The following is a 19472-nucleotide window of genomic DNA, read 5'->3' on the forward strand; positions in this document are numbered from 1 at the left end:
GGGAGGATTTCCTGGGGATTTGGGGGAGGATTTCCAGGGGGATTTTTGGGAATTTTGGGGAGGATTTCCTGGGGATTTTGGGGAGGATTTCCTGGGGATTTTGGGAATTTTGGGGAGGATTTCCTGGGGAATTTGAGGAGGATTTCCTGGGGATTTCGGGGACAATTTCCAGGGGATTTTGGGGAGAATTTTGGGGAATTTTGGGGAGAATTTGGGGGAATTTTGGGGAGGATTTCCAGGGGATTTGGGGAATTTTGAGGAGGATTTCCCAGGGATTTTGGGGAGGATTTCCTGGGGATTTTGGGGAGGATTTGGAAAAATTTTGGGGAGGATTTCCCGGGATTTTGGGGAGGATTTCCTGGGGATTTTTGGGAATTTTGGCAGGATTTCCCGGGGATTTCGGGACAATTTCCAGGGGGATTTTGGGGAGAATTTTGGGGAGGATTTCCCGGGGATTTTGGGGAGAATTTTGGGGAATTTTGGGGAGGATTTCCCGGGGATTTTGGGAATTTTGAGGAGGATATCCTGGGGATTTTGGGGAGGGTTTCCCGGGGATTTTGGGGAGAATTTGGGGTATTTTGGGGAGGATTTCCCGGGATTTCGGGGAGGGTTTCCCGGGATTTGGGGGCCGTTTTGGGGCGCTCAGCCCTCGCCCCCCGGGAACAGGTGGGAGCCCAGCAGGCTGGAGAGGGGCAGCGGCTCCGCCGCGCGGGGCTCGCCCGGCGCCTCCGGCAGCAGCGGCAGCGGCGGCAGCTCCGGGAACTCCGGCAGCTCCAGGAACGGCGGCAGCCCCGGAGCGCCCGCGGGGCCCAGCAGCGCCGGCAGCGGCTCCGGGAACGCCGGCTCGGCGGGAAAGGCGGCGTCTGCGGGCCGCGGGAACGGGGTTACCGGGGGAACGGGGGTACCGGGGGAAATGGGGGGGTACCGGGATAACGGGGGTACCGGGAGAAATGGGAGTTACCGGGAGAACGGGGTTACCGGGGGAAATGGGGGTTACCGGGGGAAATGGGGGGTTACCGGGGGAAATGGGTTACCGGGGGAAATGGGGGGTTACCGGGGGAACGGGGTTACCGGGGAAATGGGGTTACCGGGGAAAGGGGTTACCGGGAGAACGGGGTTACCGGGGGAAATGGGGGGTTACCGGGGGAACCGGGTTACCGGGAGAACGGGGGTACTGGGATAACGGGGTTACCGGGATAATGGGGTTACCGGGGGAAATGGGGTTACCGGGGTTACCGGGAGAAATGGGGTAACCGGGGGAATGGAGGTTACCGGGATAACGGGGGTTACCGGGGGAAATGGGGGGTTACCGGGGGAACGGGGGTACTGGGAGAACGGGGGTACCGGGGGAAATGGGGGGGTACCGGGAGAACGGGGTTACCAGGGGAACGGGGTTACTGGGGGAATGGGGTTACCGGGGGAAATGGGGGGGTACCGGGATAACGGGGTTACCGGGGAAAGGGGTTACCGGGAGAAATGGGGGGTTACCGGGAAATGGGGGGTTACCAAGAGAACGGGGTTACCAGGATAATGGGGGTTACCGGGGAAAGGGGGTTACTGGGAGAATGGGAGAGTACCGGGGGAACGGGGGGTTACTGGGGGAAATGGGGTTACCAGGATAACGGGGTTACCGGGATAACGGGGGTACCGGGATAACGGGGGTACCAGGGAAACGGGGCTACCGGGAGAAATGGGGTAACCGGGGAATGGAGGTACTGGGATAACGGGGGTTACCAGGGGAACGGGGTTACCGGGAGAAATGGGGTAACCGGGGGAATGGAGGTTACCAGGATAACGGGGGTACCGGGATAACGGGGTTACCGGGAGAAATGGGGGGTTACCGGGAGAACGGGGGTACCGGGAGAATGGGGTTACCGGGAGAATGGGGTTACCGGGAGAAATGGGGGTTACCGGGATAACGGGGGCTTGGGGGGGAAATAACGGGGATTTACCGGGGAAAAGGGGATTTGGGGGGGAAATAATAGGAATTTACCGGGAAAAATGGGGGTTTGAGGGGGAATAATGGGATTTTACCGGGAAAAATGGGGATTTGAGGGGGAAATTTGGAATTTTGGGTGGGAAATTGGGATTTGAGGCAAAAATGGGAAATTTTGGGGAAAAAATTGGATTTTTAGGAGAGAAATTGGGGGGTTTGGGAGGGGAAATTGGGGATTTGTGGGAAGTTGGGATTTGGGGGTGGGAATTTGGGATTTGGGGGAGGGAAATTTGGGATTTGGGGGGTCAGGGGTGGCACCTGTGGGGCCCAGGGGGATGAAGTGCTCCAGGTACCCCGGGGGCTTCTTCCTCCTCTTGGCCTCGATCCCGAACGGGTCTGGGGGGAAACAGGGGGGTATCAATGCCTCAAAATTCCCCAAATTTACCCCAAATTTACCACAAATTCCACCAAATTCTCCCTAAACCCCTCAAATTCCTGCCAAATCTCCTCATATTCACCCAAATTTACCCCAAATTCCACAAAATTCTCCCCAAATTTCCTCAAATTCCACCACGTTCCCCCCAGTTCCCCAACATTCATCCCAAATTCTCCCCAAATTTTTCCAAATCCTCCCAAAATTTCCCCAAATTCCCTCAAATTCCCCCTAATTTGTCCCAAATTTCCCTCAAATCCCTCCCAGTCCCTCCCAGTTCCCTCCCCATCCATCCCAGTCCAATCCCAGTCCCTCCCAGTCCCTCCCAGTCCCCTCCCAGTTCCCTCCCAGTCCCTCCCAGTCCATCCCAGTTCCCCCCCAGTCCCTCCCAGTCCCCTCCCAGTTCCCTCCCCATCCATCCCAGTCCATCCCTGTTCCCTCCCAGTCCCTCCCAATCCATCCCAGTCCCCTCCAAGTCCCTCCCAGTCCATCCTAGTTCCATCCCAGTCCCCTCCCAGTCCCCTCCAAGTTCCTCCCAGTCCCTCCCAGTCCCTCCCAGTCCATCCCAGTCCATCCCAGTCCCACCTGTCCCCGAGAGCTCCTCCAGCAGGTCGGGCATTCCCCGCTTGCGCTTCACCTGCACCCGGTACGCGTCTGTGGGGGACAGCGGGAGTTACACCGGGGTTACACCGGGAGTTACACCGGGGATACACCGGGAGTTACACCAGGGATACACCGGGAGTTACACCGGGGTTACACCGGGAGTTACACCGGGAGTTACACTGGGAGTTACACCGGGGATACACCGGGGATACACCGGGGATACACCAAGGATACACCGGGGATACACTGGGAATACACCGGGAGTTACACCGGGGTTACACCGGGGATACACCGGGGATACACCGGGAGTTACACCGGGGATACACCGGGAGTTACACCAGGGATACACCAGGGATACACCAGGAGTTACACCAGGGATACACCGGGAGTTACACCGGGAGTTACACCGGGGATACACCGGGGATACACCAGGAGTTACACCAGGGATACACCGGGAGTTACACCAGGGATACACCGGGAGTTACACCAGGGATACACCAGGGATACACCAGGAGTTACACCAGGGATACACCGGGAGTTACACCGGGAGTTACACCGGGGATACACCGGGGTTACACCGGGGTTACACCGGGAGTTACACCGGGAGTTACACCGGGGTTACACCGGGCGTTACACCGGGGATACACCGGGGATACACCGGGAGTTACACCAGGGATACACCGGGAGTTACACCGGGGATACACCGGGAGTTACACCAGGGATACACCGGGAGTTACACCGGGGATACACCGGGGATACACCGGGAGTTACACCGGGGATACACCGGGAGTTACACCGGGGATACACCGGGGATACACCGGGGATACACCAAGGATACACCGGGGATACACTGGGAATACACCGGGAGTTACACCGGGGTTACACCGGGGATACACCGGGGATACACCGGGAGTTACACCAGTTGTACCTGTACCTGTACCTGTACCTGCACCTGTACCTGCACCTGCACCTGTACCTGTACCTGTACCTGCACCTGTACCTGAACCTGCACCTGTACCTGTACCTGAACCTGTACCTGCACCTGTACCTGCACCTGCACCTGTACCTGTACCTGTACCTGTACCTGCACCTGTACCTGTACCTGCACCTGTACCTGCACCTGTACCTGTACCTGCACCTGTACCTGCACCTGTACCTGCACCTGCACCTGTACCTGTACCTGTACCTGTACCTGCACCTGTACCTGAACCTGCACCTGTACCTGTACCTGAACCTGTACCTGCACCTGTACCTGCACCTGCACCTGTACCTGTACCTGTACCTGCACCTGTACCTGAACCTGCACCTGTACCTGTACCTGAACCTGTACCTGCACCTGTACCTGAACCTGCACCTGTACCTGTACCTGTACCTGTACCTGTACCTGTACCTGCACCTGTACCTGCACCTGTACCTGTACCTGCACCTGCACCTGCACCTGTACCTGTACCTGCACCTGTACCTGCACCTGCACCTGTACCTGTACCGCACCTGTACCTGCACCTGTACCTGTACCTGTACCTTACCTGCACCTGCACCTGCACCTGTACCTGTACCTGCACCTGTACCTGTACCTTACCTGCACCTGTACCTGTACCTGCACCTGCACCTGTACCTGTACCTGCACCTGTACCTGTACCTGTACCTGCACCTGTACCTGCACCTGCACCTGTACCTGCACCTGTACCTGTACCTGTACCTGCACCTGTACCTGCACCTGCACCTGTACCTGTACCTGTACCTGTACCTGTACCTTACCTGTACCTGCACCTGTACCTGTACCTGTACCTGTACCTGTACCTGTACCTTACCTGTACCTGCACCTGCACCTGTACCTGTACCTGTACCTTACCTGCACCTGTACCTGCACCTGCACCTGTACCTGTACCTGCACCTGCACCTGTACCTGTACCTTACCTGCACCTGTACCTGTACCTGCACCTGTACCTGTACCTGTACCTGTACCTGCACCTGTACCTGCACCTGTACCTGTACCTGTACCTGCACCTGCACCTGCACCTGCATCTGTACCTGTACCTTACCTGTACCTGCACCTGCACCTGTACCTGTACCTGTACTTGCACCTGTACCTGTACCTGTACCTGTACCTGTACCTGCACCCTCAGCCCAGGTGTTCCCGGTTCCATCCCGTTATCCCCAGGTGTTACCGGTTCCATCCCCGTTATCCCCAGGTGTTCTCGGTACCCCATCCCCGTTATCCCCAGGTGTTACCGGTGTCCCGGGGCAGGTATGTGAACCGGAAGCCCTCGCTGCGGACGCTGTCGGTGAGGCGCTGCAGGAACACCTCCACCTGCACCCGCACCTGTACCTGCACCCTCAGCCCAGGTGTTCCCGGTACCCCATCCCCGTTATACCCAGGTGTTCCCAGTTCCATTCCCGTTATCCCGGTGGGTACCGGTGTCCCGGGGCAGGTAGGTGAACCGGAACCCTTCACTGCGGACGCTGTCGGTGAGGTGCTGCAGGAACACCTCCACCTGCACCTGTACCTGTACCTCCACCTGCACCTGCACCTGTACCTGCACCCTCTGCCCAGGTGTTCCTGATACCCCATCCCCGTTATCCCGGTGCTATCCCCAGGTGTTACCGGTGTCCCGGGGCAGGTATGTGAACCGGAAGCCCTCGCTGCGGACGCTGTCGGTGAGGCGCTGCAGGAACACCTCCACCTGCACGGGCTCGCGCAGCTCCAGGTGCGCGTAGGGCGGCGTGCGCAGCACGATCGCCACCTGCCGGTGAACGTCGGCCTGCGAGAAATCGGCGCGAGCCTCCCAGGACTCCCTGCGGAAAATCACCGCGATGTCCTCTGGAAAAGAGCGGGAATGCCCTGGGAATTCGGGAATTCGGGAATTGGGAATGTGGGAATGTGGGAATGTGGGAATGTGGGGTTTGGGATTTGGGGTTTGGGATCGGGAATGGGGTACAGGGTACGGGAGGGATCGGCCCGAGCCTCCCAGGACGCCCTGCGGAAAATCACCGCCATGTCCTCTGGAAAAGAGCAGGAATGCCCTGGGAATTCGGGAATTCGGGAATTTGGAATGTGGGAATGTGGGAATGTGGGGTTTGGGGTTTGGGATTGGGAATGGGGTACGGGGCACGGGAGGGATCGGCCCGCGCCTCCCAGGACTCCCTGCGGAAAATCACCACGATGTCCTCTGGAAAAGAGCGGGAATGCCCTGGGAATTCGGGAATTGGGAATGTGGGAATTCGGGGTTTGGGATCAGGATATGGGTAGGGAATGGGGGCGGTGCCCCAGCTGTGCCCAGGTGTGATCCCAGCTGTGCCCAGCTGTGCCCAGGTGTGTGCCCAGGTGTGATCCCAGCTGTGCCCAGGTATGTGCCCAGGTGCCCCAGCTGTGCCCCAGCTGTGCCCAGGTGTGATCCCAGCTGTGCCCAGGTGTGTGACCAGGTGCCCCAGGTGTGCCCAGCTGTGTGCCCAGCTGTGTGCCCAGCTGTGTGCCCAGGTGTGCCCAGCTGTGATCCCAGGTGTGTGCCCAGGTGTGTGCCCGGTACCTTTCTGAACCTTGTCACAGAGCAGGTAGAGCTCCTCCCCACCCAGCTGTGCCCAGGTGTGCCCAGGTGTGATCCCAGGTGTGCCCAGGTGTGATCCCAGCTGTGCCCAGCTGTGCCCAGGTGTGTGCCCAGGTGCCCCAGCTGTGCCCAGGTGTGATCCCAGCTGTGCCCAGGTGTGTGACCAGGTGCCCCAGGTGTGCCCAGGTGTGTGCCCAGGTGTGTGCCCAGGTGTGTGCCAGCTGTGCCCAGGTGTGCCCAGGTGTGCCCGGTACCTTTCTGGACCTTGTCGCAGAGCAGGTAGAGCTCCTCCCCGCCCAGCTGTGTGCCCAGGTGTGCCCAGCTGTGCCCAGGTGTGATCCCAGCTGTGCCCAGGTGTGATCCCAGCTGTGCCCCAGGTGCTGCCCAGCTGTGCCCAGGTGTGCACAGGTGTGCCCAGGTGTGATCCCAGCTGTGCCCAGGTGTGCCCAGGTGTGATCCCAGCTGTGCCCAGGTGTGTGCCCAGCTGTGCCCAGGTGTGTGCCCAGGTGTGTGCCCAGCTGTGCCCAGGTGTGCCCCAGGTGTGCCCAGGTGTGCCCGGTACCTTTCTGGACCTTGTCGCAGAGCAGGTAGAGCTCCTCCCCGCCCGTGCAGGGGCCGCTCTCTTTGTTCATGCGGCAGATCCGCAGCTCCGACGTGTTCGTGGATTCTGGAACGTTCCGGGAACGTCGGGAACCCGCCCGGGAACCCCCCCAGGGACCGGGGAAATTGGGGACATTTGGGGAATTTTGGGGAATTTTTTTAGGAATTATTTGGGAATTTTGGGGAAATTATTGGGGAATTTTGGGGGGATTTTTTGGGAATTTGGGGGGGAATTATTTGGGAATTTTGGGGAAATTTTGGGGGAATTTTTGGGGGAATTTTTTGGGAATTATTTGGGAATTTGGGGGGAATTTTGGGGGAATTATTTGGTAATTTGGGGGGGATTTTTTGGGGAATTTTTGGGGGAATTTTTGGGGATTTTTTTTGGAATTTGGAGGGGAATTATTTGGGATTTTTGGGGGAATTTTTGGGGCCGTTTTTTGGGATAATTCTGAGATATTTTCTGGGATATTTCAGGGATATTTTTGGGGTGGATTTGGGGGATTTTGGGCTCACTCTTGTCGAAGATGGGCTGGGACAGCACCGGGCTGAGGCTGCAGGGGGGATTTTGGGGCTGATTTGGGAATTTTTTTGGGATAATTCTGAGATAATTTTGGGATATTTCTGGGATATTTCAGGGATATTTTCAGGATATTTCCGGGATATTTTTGGGGTGGATTTGGGGGGTTTTGGGGCTCACTCTTGTCGAAGATGGGCTGGGACAGCACCGGGCTGAGGCTGTGGGGGGGATTTGGGGCTGATTTTGGGATTTTTTGGGTATAATTCTGAGATAATTTTGGGATATTTCTGGGATATTTCAGGGATATTTTCAGGATATTTCAGGGATATTTTTGGGGTGGATTTGGGGGGTTTTGGGCTCACTCTTGTCGAAGATGGGCTGGGACAGCACCGGGCTGAGGCTGCAGGGGGGATTTTGGGGCTGATTTGGGAATTTTTTTGGGATAATTCTGAGATAATTTTGGGATATTTCTGGGATATTTCAGGGATATTTTCAGGATATTTCCAGGATATTTTTGGGGTGGATTTGGGGGGTTTTGGGGCTCACTCTTGTCGAAGATGGGCTGGGACAGCACCGGGCTGAGGCTGCAGGGGGGATTTTGGGGCTGATTTGGGATTTTTTTTGGGATAATTCTGAGATAATTTTGGGATATTTCTGGGATATTTCAGGGATATTTTCAGGATATTTCCGGGATATTTTTGGGGTGGATTTGGGGGGTTTTGGGGCTCACTCTTGTCGAAGATGGGCTGGGACAGCACCGGGCTGAGGCTGCGGGGGATCCCGGCGCGGTCCCGGAACGAGGCCTGGAAGCAAATCCGGACCACGTTGAGATCGACCTCCTGGTGGTTCCGCAGGGAGCCCGCTGGAAACGGGGCAGAAACGGCGGGAGTGGGAAACGCCGCCAAAAACGGGGCAAGAACGGGGAAAAACGGGGCGGGAACGGGGCAGGGAACGGGAAAAACGGGGCAGGAACGGGAAAAATGGGGCAGAAATGGCGGGAATGGGAAAGGCCGCCAAAAACGGGGCAGGGACGGGGAAAAACGGGGCGGGGAACGGGGCAAGGAATGGGAAAAAACGGGGCAGAAATGGGAAAAACGGGGCAGGGAATGGGAAAAACGGGAAAAAACGGGGCAGAAACGGCGGGAATGGGAAACGCCGCCGGAAACGGGGCAGGAACGGGGAAAAACGGGGCGGGAACAGGAAAAAACGGGGAAGAAATGGGGCAGGAATGGCGGGAATGGGAAACGCCGCCAAAACCAGGGCAGGAATGGGGAAAGGAACGGGAAAAACGGGGCAGGAACGGCGGGAATGGGAAACGCCGCCAAAAATGGCAGGGATGGGGAAAAACGGGGCAGGAATGGGAAAAACGGGGCGGGAACGGGGAAAGGAACGGGAAAAACGGGGCAGAAACGGGAAAAAACGGGGCAGGGAATGGGAAAAAACGGGAAAAAACGGGGCAGAAACAGCGGGAATGGGAAACGCCGCCAAAAACGGGGCAGGAACGGGGAAAAACAGGGTGGGAACGGGGCAGGGAACGGGAAAAAACGGGAAAAAACGGGGCAGAAACTGCGGGAATGGGAAACGCCGCCAAAAATGGGGCAGGAATGGGGGAAAACGGGGTGGGAACGGGGCAGGGAACGGGGAAAACGGGGCAGGGAATGGGAAAAACGGGAAAAAACGGGCAGAAACGGCGGGAATGGGAAACGCCGCCAAAAACGGCAGGGACGGGGAAAACGGGGTGGGAACGGGGCAGGGAACGGGAAAAACAGGGCAGGAATGGGAAAAAACGGGGCAGGAACGGCAGGAATGGGAAACGCCGCCAAAAACGGCAGGGACGGGGAAAAACGGGGCGGGAACGGGGAAAAACGGGGCAGGAATGGGGAAAACGGGGCAGGGAATGGAAAAGACGGGGCAGGAACGGGGCAGGGAACGGGAAAAACGGGGCAGGAATGGGGAAAACGGGGTGGGAACGGGGCAGGAACGGCGGGAATGGGAAACGCCGCCGAAAACGGCAGGGACGGGAAAAAACGGGGCGGGAACGGGGAAAATGGGGCAGGGAACGGGGAAAATGGGGCAGGGAACGGGAAAAATGGGGCAGGGAACGGGGAAAATGGGGCAGGGAAGGGGAAAGCGGGGCAGGAACTGGGCAGGGAACGGGAAAAACGGGGCAGGAACAGGGAAAACGGGGCAGGGAACGGGAAAAACGGGGCAGGAACGGGGGAAAACAAGGCAGGAATGGGGCAGAGATGGGGAAAACCAGGGAAAACGGGGCAGGAACCAGAAAAAATGGGGCAGGAATGGGGGAAAAATGGGAAACACGGGGAAAAAAGGGGCAGGAACTGGGAAAAACCGGGCAGGGACCGGGAAAACGGGGCAAAAATGGGGAAAAACGGGCAGGAACGGGGCAGAAATGGGGAATAAATGGGGGGAAAAGGGGCATAAGTGGGGCAGAAGTGAGGAAAATAGGGGGGAAATGGGGCAGAAATGGGGAAAAATGGGGAGAAAATGGGAACAAAGGGGCAAAAATGGGGAAGAAATAAATGGAGAAAAATGGGGGGAAAACAGGAGAAATAGGGGGAAAAATGACAGAAAACAGAGAAAGATGGTTCTGCTGGGATGGCATGGGAAAAATGGGAGAAATCAGAGAAAAATGGGGGGAAAGAGAAAAAAGCAGAGGAAAAATAGGGAAAAACAGCAAAAAATAGGGGGGGAAATGGAAAAAAAGTGGGGGGAAAAACACTAAAAAGAAAGGAAATAAAACAACAGGAAAACCAATGGAAAATACAGGAAAATTGGGAAAAATATGGAATTCCAGGGAAATCTAGGGGGAAAATGGAGAAAAAGCAGGAAAAAATGGGAGGAAAATTGATAAAAACACCAGAAAAAGAGAAAGAAACCCAGGAAAAAACAGGGAGAAGCCAGGAAAATTTGGGAAAATGTGGAAAAACGGGAAAATGCCGGGAAAAAGGGGAATTCTGACCTTTGAAGGGGTCGATCCCCAGCTGCAGCTTCTTCTCGATGGCGCCCTCGATTTCCTTCTTCTTCACACACTGGATGCCCAGGTTGCTGAAACTGCCGGGAATCCCCAAATTCCCAAATTTTTCCAGGGCCCTTCCTGAGTTGTCCGCCCCAGAAACGCCCAAAAATCCCAAAAATGGCAAAAAATGACAAAAAAATAGGAAAAAAGAAACGGAAAAATGCCAAAAAATGGCCTAAAAAATGGGGGAAGTGACAGAAAATTCCATGAAAATTCCATGAAAATTCCATGAAAATTCCATGAAAATTCCATGAGAATTCCATGAGAATTCCATGAAAATTCCGTTTATTGGGAGATTCCGAGTTTGGGGCTTGAGAAGCTCCTGGAAGGGCCCCAAAATTGCTCAGAAAATGCACAAAAAAATGCCCAAAAATGCCCCCAAAATGCCTAAAAATGCCCAAAAACCTCCAGGAAAATGGGAAAAATTCTGGAAAAAGCCCTAAAATTCCAACAGGATCCAATCCAAGGGACATTCCCAGATTTTCCTGGTGCTGGGAATGGTTTGGGGCCAGAGGAGCACCTGGAAGAGCCCCAAAATTGCTCAAAAAACACCCAAAAAATGCCCAAAAATGCCCCAAAATGCCCCAAAATGCCCCAAAACCTCCAGAAAAATGGGAAAAATTCTGGAAAAATCCCTAAAATTCCAACGGGATGGAATCCAAGGAATATTCCCAGATTTTCCTGGGGCTGGGATGGGTTTGGGGCCAGAGGAGCACCGGGCAGAACCCAAAAAATGCCCGAAAAACGCCCAAAAAATGCCCAAAATGCCCCAAAATGCCCCAAAACGTCCAAGAAAAGAGGAGAAGTCCTGGAAAAATCCATAAAATTCCAACAGGATGGAACCCAAGGGACATTCCCAGATTTTCCTGGTGCTTGGGATGGGTTTGGGGCCAGAGGAGCATTGAGCAGAACCAGAAAAACACGAAAAAAAGGCCTGAAAATGCCCCAAAATGCCCCAAAACCTCCAGAAAAATGGAAAAAACCCTGGAAAAATCCATAAAATTCCAACAGGATCCAACCCAAGGGACATTCCCAGATTTTCCTGGTGCTGGGATGGGTTTGGGCCTGGAGGAACACCGGGCAGAACCCAAAAAATGCCCAAAAAACACCCCAAAAATGCCCCAAAATGCCTGAAAATGCCCCAAAAATGCCCCAAAACCTCCAGGAAAATGGGAAAAAATCTGGAAAAATCCCTAAAATTCCAACGGGATGGAATCCAAGGAACATTCCCAGATTTTCCTGGTGCTGGGAAGGAGGAGCATCAGGGAAAACAAGAAAAAAAAACCAAAAATGCCAAAAAAATGCCAAAAAAATGCCCGAAAATGCCCCAAAACCGCCCCAAAACCTCCAGGGAAGGTGGAAAATTCCCGGAAAATTCCGGAATTTTGGGGTTTTCTGGGATTTGGGGGTTACCTGTGTCGGGGGTTGCTCTGGGGCCGCAGCAGCACCCGGCAGAGCCCCTGGGCGCAGTCCTTGCCCACGAGGCCGTGCGGGTGCACCCGGTGCGGCCAATCCTTCCACACCAGGCAGGCGGTGACCGCCACCTCCGGGATGGACTGGCAGTTCAGGAGCTGGAAATGGGGAAATTGGGAAAAAAATGGGAAAATGGAAAACCTCCGGGATGGCCTGGCAGTTCAGGAGCTGGAAATGGGGAGAAAAATGGGGAAATTGGGAAAAAAATGGGAAAATGGGGAAAATCAGGGAGAAAAATGGGGGAAATCGGGGGGAAAAATGGGAAAAATCAGGGGGAAAACCTCCGGGATGGCCTGGCAGTTCAGGAGCTAAAAATGGGGAAATTGGGAAAATCCGGGGGAAAAATGGGAAAATCAGGGAGAAAAATGGGGAAAATCGGGGGGAAAACCTCCGGGATGGCCTGGCAGTTCAGGAGCTGCAGGAAAATGGGGAGAAAAAGGGGGAAATTGGGAAAGTTGGGGAAAAAAATGGGAAAATGGAAAACCTCCGGGATGGCCTGGCAGTTCAGGAGCTGGAAATGGGGAGAAAAATGGGAAAAATGGGAAAATCCAGGGGAAAAATGGGAAAAATGGAAAACCTCTGGGATGGCCTGGCAGTTCAGGAGCTAAAAATGGGGTGAAAAAGGGGGAAAATGGGAAAATCCGGGATGGCCTGGCAGTTCAGGAGCTGGAATGGGGGAAAAAGGGGGAAAATGGGAAAAATGGGGAAAATCCGGGGAAAAATCAGGGGGAAAATGGGAAAAAATGGGGGGAAATGGGGAAAAATCAGGGGGAAAATGGGGAAAATCAGGGGGGAAAACCTCCGGGATGGCCTGGCAGCTCAGGAGCTGGAATGGGGAGAAAAAACGGGGAAAATGGGAAAATTGGGAAAATTGGGGGAAAATCGGGGGAAAAATGGGGGAAAATGGGGGAAAAATGGGAAAAATCGGGGGAAAAATGGGGAAAATCAGGGGGAAAACCTCCGGGATGGCCTGGCAGTTCAGGAGCTAAAAATGGGGGAAAAAACGGGGAAAATGGGAAAATCCGGGATGGCCTGGCAGTTCAGGAGCTAAAAATGGGGAAATTGGGAAAAAAATGGGGAAATGGGCAAAATCCGGGCCTGGCAGTTCAGGAGCTGAAAATGGGGAGAGAAACGGGGAAATTGGGAAAAATGGGGAAAATGGAAAACCTCCGGGATGGCCTGGCAGTTCAGGAGCTGGAAAAATGGGGAGAAAAAGGGGGAAAATGGGAAAAATGGGAAAAATCAGGGATGGCCTGGCAGTTCAGGAGCTAAAAATGGGGAAATTGGGAAAAAAATGGGAAAAATGGGAAAAATCCGGGGGAAAATCAGGGGAAAAATGGGAAAATCAGGGAGAAAAATGGGAAAAAATGGGGGGAAAATCCGGGATGGCCTGGCAGTTCAGGAGCTAAAAATGGGGGAACAAAGGGGGAAATTGGGGAAATCCGGGATGGCCTGGCAGTTCAGGAGCTGGAATGGGGGAAAAAGGGGGAAAATGGGAAAAATGGGAAAAATCAGGGATGGCCTGGCAGTTCAGGAGCTGGAATGGGGGAGAAAAAGGGGGAAAATGGGAAAAATGGGAAAAATCAGGGATGGCCTGGCAGTTCAGGAGCTGGAAAAATGGGGTAAAAAATGAGGAAATTGGGAAAATCCGGGATGGCCTGGCAGTTCAGGAGCTGAAAATGGGAAAATTGGGAAAAAAATGGGAAAATTGGGAAAAATCCGGGGGAAAAATGGGAAAATCAGGGGGAAAAATGGGAAAATCAGGGGGAAAAATGGGGAAAATCAGGGGGGAAAACCTCCGGGATGGCCTGGCAGTTCAGGAGCTGGAAAAATGGGGAAAAAAATGGGGAAAATGGGAAAAATGGGGAAAAAAATGGGAAAATGGAAAACCTCCAGGATGGCCTGGCAGTTCAGGAGCTGGAAAGGGGAAAAATGGGGAAATTGGGAAAAAAAATGAGAAAATGGAAAACCTCCGGGATGGCCTGGCAGTTCAGGAGCTGGAAATGGGGGGGAAAAGGGGGAAATTGGGAAGACTGGGAAGAAAAATGAGAAAATGGAAAACCTCCGGGATGGCCTGGCAGTTCAGGAGCTGGGAAAATGGGGGAAAATGGGGAAAAAATGGGGAAATGGGGAAAATCCGGGGGAAAATGGGAAAAAATGGGGGAAAATGGGGAAAAAATGGGGAAAATCAGAGGGAAAACCTCCGGGATGGCCTGGCAGTTCAGGAGCTGGAAATGGGGGAAAAATGGGGAAAATGGGAAAAATCCGGGGGGAAAATGGGGAAAAATTGGGAAAATCCAGGATAGCCTGGCAGTTCAGGAGCTGAAAATGGGGAAAAAATCGGAAAAAATGGGAAAATCGGGGGGAAAAATGAGAAAATCAGGGGAAAAATCACAGGGAGAATTGGGGGGAAATTGGGGAAAGAGCACAAAAAAAAATGGGGGGAAATTGCAGGAAAATCATGGGGAAATCTGGAGGAAATCCAGGGGGAAACTCAACCCAAAATCCCCCAAATCCACCCCAAAAACCCTTCCCCGCCATTCCCGCTTTCTTTTCCCAATTTTCCCCGGTTTATCCCGGTTTTCCCCGGTTTTTCCCGGTTTTCCCCCACCTCGATGCTGGGCAGGGTCCGGTTGGCCTCGGTGCTGTTTTCCCCGAGGATGCTCCCGGCCGATCCCAAATCCACCCCAAAAACCCTTCCCCGCCATTCCCGGTTTCTTTTCCCGGTTTCCCCGGTTTTATCCCGGTTTTTCCCACCTCGATGCTGGGCAGGGTCCGCTTGGCCTCGGTGCTGTTTTCCCCGAGGATGCTCCCGGCCGATCCCAAATTCCCCCAAACCCACCCCAAAAACCCTTCCCTGGTTTATCCCGGTTTTATCCCGGTTTTATCCCGGTTTCCCCGGTTCCCCCGGTTTTCCCCACCTCGATGCTGGGCAGGGTCCGGTTGGCCTCGGTGCTGTTTTCCCCGAGGATGCTCCCGGCCGATCTCCCCTCGCACTCGTACCGGAACCGCATCCCGCGCTGCTTGGGCTGCTCGGTGATCACGAGCCGCGGCTTCCCCGCCAGCCGCTCCGGCTTTTCCAGCTTTTCCAACTTTTCCAACTTTTCCGCCTTTTCCGGCCGCTCCTGCGGCCAGCGCGGCCCCGGGGCCAGCGAGAGCCCGCGGAGGCTCCGGGCCAGCGGCGGCTCCCGGGACCCGGCGGGGTCGGAACCGCGCGGGACGAGGCGGGGAAGGGCCCGGGGAGCCTCGGGAGCGGCGTCGGGCTGGAAGCCGTCCTCCTTCATCAGCTCCTCCAGGATCTCTGGGAAAAACGGGAATTCCGGGGAAAAATGGGAATTTCGGGGGAAAACCGGGAATTTCGGGGGGGGTTTGGGGCAAAAATCGGGAATTTCGGGGAGAAAACCGGGAATTTCGGGGGGTTTGGGAAGGGCCCGGGGAGCCTCGGGAGCGGCGTCGGGCTGGAAGCCGCCCGCCTTCATCAGCTCCTCCAGGATCTCTGGGAAAAACGGGAATTCCGGGGGGAAATCGGGAATTTCGGGGGAAAAAACCGGGAATTTCGGGGGGGTTTGGGGCAAAAATCGGGAATTCCGGGGGAAAATGGGAATTTCGGGGGGAAAAACGGGAATTACGGGGGGAAAAACGGGGATTCTGGGGGGGTTTGGGGCAAAAATCGGGAATTTCGGGGGGTTTGGGGAGGGTGTCTGGGGGGAAAACCGGGAATTCCAAGGGGTTCTGTAGGATGTCTGCAGGAAAAATCGGGAATTTCGGCGGGTTTGGGGAGGATATAGGGGGGAAACCGGGAATTTCGGGGGAAAAAACGGGGATTCCAGGGGGTGTTGGGGCAAAAATCGGGAATTTCGGGGGGTTTGGGAAGGGCCCGGGGAGCCTCGGGAGCGGCGTCGGGCTGGAAGCCGCCCGCCTTCATCAGCTCCTCCAGGATCTCTGGGAAAATCGGGAATTCCGGGGGAAAATCGGGAATTTCGGGGGAAAAAATGAGAATTTCGGGGAGAAAATCGGGAATTTCGGGGGAAAAATGGGAATTTCGGGGGGTTTTGGGGGGCAAAAATCGGGAATTTCGGGGGGTTTGGGGGGCAAAAATCGGGAATTTCGGGGGGTTTGGGGGGCAAAAATCGGGAATTTCGGGGGGTTTGGGGAGGATGTCTGGGGTAAAACCGAGAATTCCAAGGGGTTCTGTAGGATGTGTGTGGGAAAAATCGGGAATTTCGGGGGGTTTGGGGAGGATTTAGGGGGGAAAATCGGGAATTTCGGGGGAAAAAACGGGGATTCCGGGGAGTGTTGGGGCAAAAATCGGGAATTTCGGGGGGTTTGGGAAGGGCCCGGGGAGCCTCGGGAGCGGCGTCGGGCTGGGAGCCGCCCGCCTTCATCAGCTCCTCCAGGATCTCTGGGAAAACCGGGAATTCCGGGGGAAAATCGGGAATTTCGGGGGAAAAAATGAGAATTTCGGGGAGAAAATCGGGAATTTCGGGGGAAAAATGGGAATTTCGGGGGGTTTTGGGGGGCAAAAATCGGGAATTTCGGGGGGTTTGGGGGGCAAAAATCGGGAATTTCGGGGGGTTTGGGGAGGATGTCTGGGGTAAAACCGAGAATTCCAAGGGGTTCTGTAGGATGTGTGTGGGAAAAATCGGGAATTTCGGGGGGTTTGGGGAGGATTTAGGGGGGAAAATCGGGAATTTCGGGGGAAAAAACGGGGATTCCGGGGGGTGTTGGGGCAAAAATCGGGAATTTCGGGGGGTTTGGGGGGCAAAGATCGGGAATTTCGGGGGGTTGAGGGGAAAACCGGGAATTTTGGGGGGATTTGGCGGGAAAACCAGGAATTTTCGGGAGGTTTTGGGGGAAAAATCACGAATTTCGGGAGGATTTGGGGGGGGGAAATGGGAATTTCGGGGAGATTCGGGAGGAGATCTGGGGAGAAAATCGGGAATTTTGGGGGGGGTTGGGGAAAAAATGGGAATTTCGGGAGGTTCTGTAGGATGACTGAAGGAAAAATCGGGAATTTTAGGGGCAAAAATTGGGAATTTCGGGGGGCTTGGGAGGATTTCTGGGGGAAAGACCGGGAAATTCGGGGGGTTTTAGGGTGAAAATCGGGAATTTTGGGGGGTTTTGGGGGGAAATTCGGGAATTCGGGGGTTCGGGAGGGAATTCCAGCCCCGATCCCAAACCCGGGAGGGATTTCTGGGATCCAGATCCCAAATTTGGGATCGATCCCGGCGCTCCCCGACCCCAATTCCCTCCCTGGATCCCCCCGGGATGGGACCCGACCCCTCCCCCGAATCCCCAAAAATCCCGAATTCCCCAAAATCCCGAATTCCCAAATCCCCAAAATCCCGAATTCCCCAAAATCCCGAAATTCCCAAATCCCCAAAATCCCGAATTCCCCAAAATCCCGAAATTCCCAAATCCCAAAAAATCCTGAATTCCCCAAAATCCCGAATTCCCAAATCCCCAAAATCCCGAATTCCCGAATCCCCAAAATCCCGAATTCCCCAAAATCCCGAAATTCCCAAATCCCCCAAAATTCCGAATTCCTCAAAATTCCCAAAATCCCGAATCCCCAAATCCCGAATTCCTCAAAATCCCCAAAATCCCGAATTCCCAAATCCCCAAAATCCCAAATTCCCAAATCCCCAAAAATCCCGAATTCCCCAAAATCCCGAATTCCCAAATCCCGAAATTCCCGAATTCCCGAATCCCCAAAATCCCGAAATTCCCGAATTCCCGGATTCCTCCTTGTGGTTCCAGGATCCCGAAATTCCCGGGAGGCGGCGGAGATTCCAAATCCCTCCGGTTCCACTCACCCAAATCATCTGGAAAACGGGAAAAAAACGGGAGAAACGGGGAAAAACCGGGAAAACCGGGGGAAAAACCGGGGGAAAAACCGGGGGAAATCGGGAAAAACGGGGGGAAAACCGGGAATAATCGGGAGAAACCGGGAAAAAAAGGAGAAGAACCGAGGGAAAACCGGGAAAAATTGGGAGAAACGGGGAAAAAAACGGGAAAACGATCCCGTGAGGAGCCCCCGAGCGGAAGGGGACACCGGGAAAGGGGAGGGGACACCGGGAAGGGAACGGGACGCTGGAACCCGACACCGGGATGGGGAGAGGGCACCGGGAGCGGGACCGGACACCGAGACCGGGACCAGACACCAGGAGGGGACACCGGGATGGGGAGAGGACACCGGGACCGGACACCGGGATGGGGAGGGAACACCGGGAGCGGACACCGGGAGCGGGAGGGGACACCGGGAGCGGGACTTTACCTGTCGCCGGTGCTCCGTGAGCCATCGCCAGCCCGGGATCCTGCACGGCGGCTCCTACCGGGACACGGCACCGGGATGGCGGCATCAGCACCGGCATCGCCACCGGGACACCCCGAAAGGAGCGATCCCGGTAAAACCGCGGTACCGCCGGTACCGGGACCGGCGCCCGACCGGGAGCGGAGCGTGACACCCCCCGCGACCGCCCCGAGCTCCGCGCCCGCCCCGTTATCCCCCCGTGACCCCCCCGGGGAGGTGCCGGTTCTGCCACCGGGGGGGATCCCCGGTTCCGCTGCCCCCCGGGCCGGTCCCGGTTCTGCCACCGGGGGGGATCCCCGGTTCCGCTCCCCCCCGGGCCGGTCCCGGTTCTGCCACCGGGGGGGATCCCCGGTTCCGCTCCCCCCCGGGCCGGTCCCGGTTCTGCCACCGGGTGGGATCCCCAGTTCCGCTCCCCCCGGGCCGGTCCCGGTTCTGCTCCTCCCCGGGCCGGTCCCGGTTCTGCCACCGGGGGGGATCCCCGGTTCTGCTCCTCCCCGGGCCGGTCCCGGTTCTCCCACCGGGGGGGATCCCCGGTTCCGCTCCCCCCGGGGCGGCTCCCGGAGGCAGCGGGGCCGCGCTCACCGAGCGGCAGCGCCATGTCCCGCTCCCGGTGCGGGTCCCGCTCCCGGTGCGGGTCCCGGTGGTCCCGGAGCTGCCGGTGCCGGTCCCGCCGCCGCCCCCCGAGGCCGCGCCGCCGCCGGACCTGGAAATCCCCGCGCGGGCCGCGCCGCCATTGGCTGAGCTCGCCGTGACGTCACCGCCGGGGGCGCGGTCGGGGAAACCCCCACCGGGAGCGCACCGCGCCGCCATTGGCTGAGCGCGCCGGTAACGTCACAGAAAGGAACACCCCCCCAGGGTGTGCGCTGGGGGCGGGGCGCTCTCCCATTGGCTGATCGCGTGTGAGGGGGCGGGGCGGGGAAACCCCCTCCCGCCGGGGGCGGGCCGCGCTTCTATTGGTGGATATGTTTGTGACGTCACAAAAGGGGCGCGGTTTGTGACGTTTCCCGCCCCT

General features: G+C 56.2%; 1 protein-coding gene across 1 annotated transcript; it reads right to left on the reverse strand.

The window, feature by feature from the left end:
* Window positions 1–515: 515 nt before the first annotated feature.
* RELB (RELB proto-oncogene, NF-kB subunit) lies at window positions 516–19174 on the reverse strand. Its single transcript, XM_084227278.1, has 15 exons — window positions 19043–19174; window positions 18425–18478; window positions 17901–17972; window positions 16427–16549; window positions 15967–16089; window positions 15551–15643; window positions 15069–15448; window positions 12088–12245; window positions 10618–10709; window positions 8368–8499; window positions 7080–7184; window positions 5578–5793; window positions 2955–3023; window positions 2255–2332; window positions 516–863 (listed from the first exon to the last, which is right to left on the reverse strand). Exons 1-15 carry the CDS (start codon window positions 19056–19058, stop codon window positions 643–645), a joined length of 1932 nt encoding a protein of 643 aa, XP_084083404.1. The 5' UTR covers window positions 19059–19174; the 3' UTR covers window positions 516–642.
* Between the last annotated feature and the right edge of the window lie 298 nt (window positions 19175–19472).

The sequence above is a fragment of the Fringilla coelebs genome, assembly GCF_963513975.1.
Source record: "Fringilla coelebs genome assembly, contig: SCAFFOLD_398, whole genome shotgun sequence".
NCBI classification, from domain to species: Eukaryota; Metazoa; Chordata; class Aves; order Passeriformes; family Fringillidae; genus Fringilla; species Fringilla coelebs.